The sequence below is a fragment of the Pinus tabuliformis genome, chromosome 2_1 (genome assembly GCF_031772625.1).
Source record: "Pinus tabuliformis cultivar Carrire ecotype Pingquan chromosome 2_1, CPIR1, whole genome shotgun sequence".
Classification (NCBI taxonomy): domain Eukaryota; kingdom Viridiplantae; phylum Streptophyta; class Pinopsida; order Pinales; family Pinaceae; genus Pinus; species Pinus tabuliformis.
Genome location: NC_142299.1, coordinates 263,199,361 through 263,203,047, shown reverse-complemented (window position 1 = coordinate 263,203,047; position 3,687 = coordinate 263,199,361). Strand labels below are relative to the sequence as shown.

General features: G+C 36.3%; 1 protein-coding gene across 1 annotated transcript; it reads left to right on the top strand.

Moving 5' to 3' along the window:
• The first annotated feature begins 2,613 nt into the window (after nucleotides 1-2,613).
• Nucleotides 2,614-3,303, top strand: LOC149199749 (uncharacterized). The gene has a single exon (XM_089400686.1). It carries the CDS (start codon nucleotides 2,614-2,616, stop codon nucleotides 3,301-3,303), a length of 690 nt encoding a protein of 229 aa, XP_089256812.1.
• Nucleotides 3,304-3,687: the final 384 nt, after the last annotated feature.

The following is a 3,687-nucleotide window of genomic DNA, read 5'->3' as shown; positions in this document are numbered from 1 at the left end:
TATATTATTATTGTTAGGTCGGCTGGATTATATTGTGACTCCTTAGACTCCTATATATAGAAAGGAGGTTTTGTCATTTGAATCATCCAAGAATTGTTCATTTATGTAATGTAAAGGAGGTTGCCCCCTCGAAGAGGCTGAATTCTAAGGCATTGATCTATCTTTTCTATCTTTTCTTGAGTTGGTTTCATAACACAGTCATATATGTAGGGCATTAGATGACAATGTGGTGATATGGAATTATTGCCCCTGTAAATTTAAGGAAAATGATGGACAATTACTTTGAAACCTCTGAAACTGATGAGAGTGGGATTGCATATGAGCATTGGAAGGCATAATGGTGATAATTGAAATTTGTGAAAATTTTCTCTCATTACAAACCGATGACGAGCTTGAATTTTGAGCATTGGAATGCATAATGGTGATGCAAGAAATTTGATGGAGTAATATTTTGATGATGTCAATTTATGGTATAAGGGGATAATCTTCTGCTTAGAGAGGATTATTTTAATTTCCAGAAACATAACAAAATTATTTCTCTCTTTCACTTTGATTTCAAATAATGACTTTAGTTTCCTAAAGTTTAGTTTCATTCTTCTTGTTTATGAAAATTGTGGAATTCAAAATTACAAAATTGTGCAATTGAAAATTGTAGATATGAATTTAGAAATAGGACTCCCTTTAATCTATAGTGGAACTTCAATGAAGTTGAGTAGTATGATTTTCTATAATCAAATGATATCATTTTACTGTTATTATTTTATTTAAATTTTGATTTTGATGGTGATTTAATAAAGTTTTTTTTTTTTTTTTAAATTAAACAGTGATACACATTTTATTGTTACTGTCTTATGTAAGTTTTGATAAAATGAGAAGTCATAAGTTTTATGTATTTATAATTATTTGAAATATAGTCTAATTTAGTTTTTTTCAACTATTTAGATAGGAACATTTTTTTAACAAAATTTTATTATTTTAATTAATTATTAATAATTATTAAGCTAATGACAAATATTTAATTTCAGTGGAATTTTTTCTCTTCAATGATTCTTCATATGTCATTGTTCTTCTCTAATTTTTGGTGTTTCCTTTGCAACATTTGGTGCAATTGCTAGTTTTATATCTATAATATTTAGTTTAATTTAGAATAAGGATATAAAGGGTGCAATTGCTAGTTTTATATCTATAATATTTAGTTTAATTTAGAATAAGGATATAAAGGGTAACGAATTGCCAAGACGGTCAAAAGTGGATGGCAAAAAAATTCACAAGTCTTGCAGTGTTTCACTCATGTTTTTGATGGTGGAAATAGATTTAGCACCATCATAAACCTAATCATGTTTTTGATGGTAGAAATAGATTTAGCACTATGAGAACCCTCGGGATACCCAAAATCTTGAAGTTCGAAAGATTTACAAATATTCGTGCCAAATTTTATGAAGATCTTACCAAAATTTCTATAATTTTCATGGAAAAAAAACACTCTATTTAGACTACCGTGCTCGTGCTTTAATTTATGTAGCTGTGCTAATTATATGTATTCATAGAAGTAATCGCAGCTGTTTGAAGTCTTAATAAATACATGGAGCGAGAAGACAGTTCTGCTGTCGTAAGTCTTGCTTCGACCTGGTCGCTTTCTCGTGGAATTTATAATACAAGAAGTGGGGTTAGGTTCTCACAAAGAAAGACCTAGTGATTTCCCCCGAGGCACTCGGAATGATATACTTAAAAGAGACCGCTCATCCACTACACAAGTAATGGCAGCTGTTTGAAGTCTTCATAAAATGCATGGAGCAAAAAGACAGTACTGCTGTCGTAAGTCTTGCTTCGACCTGGTCGCTTACTCGTGGAATTTAGGATAGAAGTAGTGGGTTTAGGTACTCACAAGCAAAGACCTAGTGAATTCCCCCGAGGCACTCGGAATGATATTAACGAGACCGCTCATCCACTACATATTGCATGGCATGGTGACGTAGATTGATTAGATTTATAAGGTTTTGGATGGCCCATAACTTCCCAAAGACTTCAAGTCGTTACCATTCGGCGCCGGCTGAGCAAATACATAGTAAAAGTGCACAGTGCCTTGGAATGATATTAACGAGACCGCTCATCCACTACATATTGCATGGCAGGGTGACGTAGATTGATTAGATTTATAAGGTTTTGGATGGCCTATAACTTCCAAAAGACTTCAAGTCGTTACCATTCGGCGCCGGCTGAGCAAATACATAGTAAAAGTGCACAATTTATTACTCACATTCAAAATTCAACCAAAAGAACAATTCTACGTTTGAACGTCAAGAGCACGCTCCCGCTATTCCCGAAGAAAACGGAACAACCAGTTTTGACAATATCGTGCACACCAGCGAATCACAGAGCTTACGTGGTAAGAGGATAAGGGCTGCTTGACTCATCCACTTTATTATTATATAAACCCACGTCACAGAGCTTACATGGTCAGAGGATAAGGGCTGATTGACTCATCCACTTTATTATTATATAAACCCACGTCTCTCTACTGGTTTACAAATTATTTCTATACCACTCTAATTCTGCGTTCCTTGGTATACCCAGCTTTACTCCCGCAGTTGAGAGTAAGCAAAAAGATCAAATATGGGCAATACGGCCTCCTGCGTCGCGGTGGCCATGGGCATGAATGACAAGGAGGAAACCATCCAGCTTGTTCGCTCTGATGGAACCCTTCAAATCCTTCATAAACCCCTCTCCGCCGCCCAGGTCATTCAAGAATTCCCTCAATGTTTAGTCTGTGACTCGAATTCTTTCTACATCGGGCAGAAGACGCCCACTCTTTCTCCAAATGACCGGCTGGAGGTAGGAAACAAGTACTTCCTTCTACCCCAACACTTCTTTCAATCTCCCTTATCTCTCCTATCGCTCGCTTCCTTAATATGGCCACCGCCACCGCCACCGCCAAAAGCTCCACCTACTTCCACTGCTCGCCTCTCAGCTCAGCTTCGCAGTATCGAACGTGCTTCTGTTTTCTTCCAGCCGTTTCAGCTACAGAAAAGCGATGTCTGTGGAGGCCTCCGGATCAGAGTCTGCCGGGAGTTTATTTCAAAGCTTTTGGAAGACGGGAGGCTTGAAGCCGATGAACGCGGCCATTCAGCAGGGGAGGCTTCTGCAGACGATAAGACAGGTAGGATTTGCAATACCCCTGAATTACAGAAAGAGTATTCTCAGTTGGTCAAGTGCAAAGGCCAATGTTGGAGACCGAAACTTGAGACAATCAAGGAAAAAGAGAAGAAGATTAATGTGTACAAGCTCTTTTTCCAAAATTTATGACATAATCAGGACTTAGCCTCTAATATTAATATTGATCCTTGAATGGTTGACTGCATGTTCTTATTTTTTTGGCAACTGCTTTGATTAGTTCCAGCACAGATCAGCCAAGATTTATCATGCTATTAAACAGCAATGGCCTCTTGTGAAGATTTTGTGCACGTGGTTTAATTGTAAAATATTTGACTCACTTTTCATTCTTTGGGGTCATATTTTCGGGTCAATTGGGGTCATATTTTCGGGTCAATTGGTAGGGATTATTTCTTAGAAGGGCAAATGTGAGTGTCCTCAAAAATATTAAATTTATTTATATATTTACACATAAAAATATATAATATTTCAAAAAAATTTGTTATTAAATTGCGAAAATAAATAAATAAATATGTC

Bases quoted from the DNA above. Each gene is read 5' to 3' on its own strand.
- LOC149199749 (XM_089400686.1), top strand. From the start codon at position 2,614: ATGGGCAATACGGCCTCCTGCGTCGCGGTGGCCATGGGCATGAATGAC.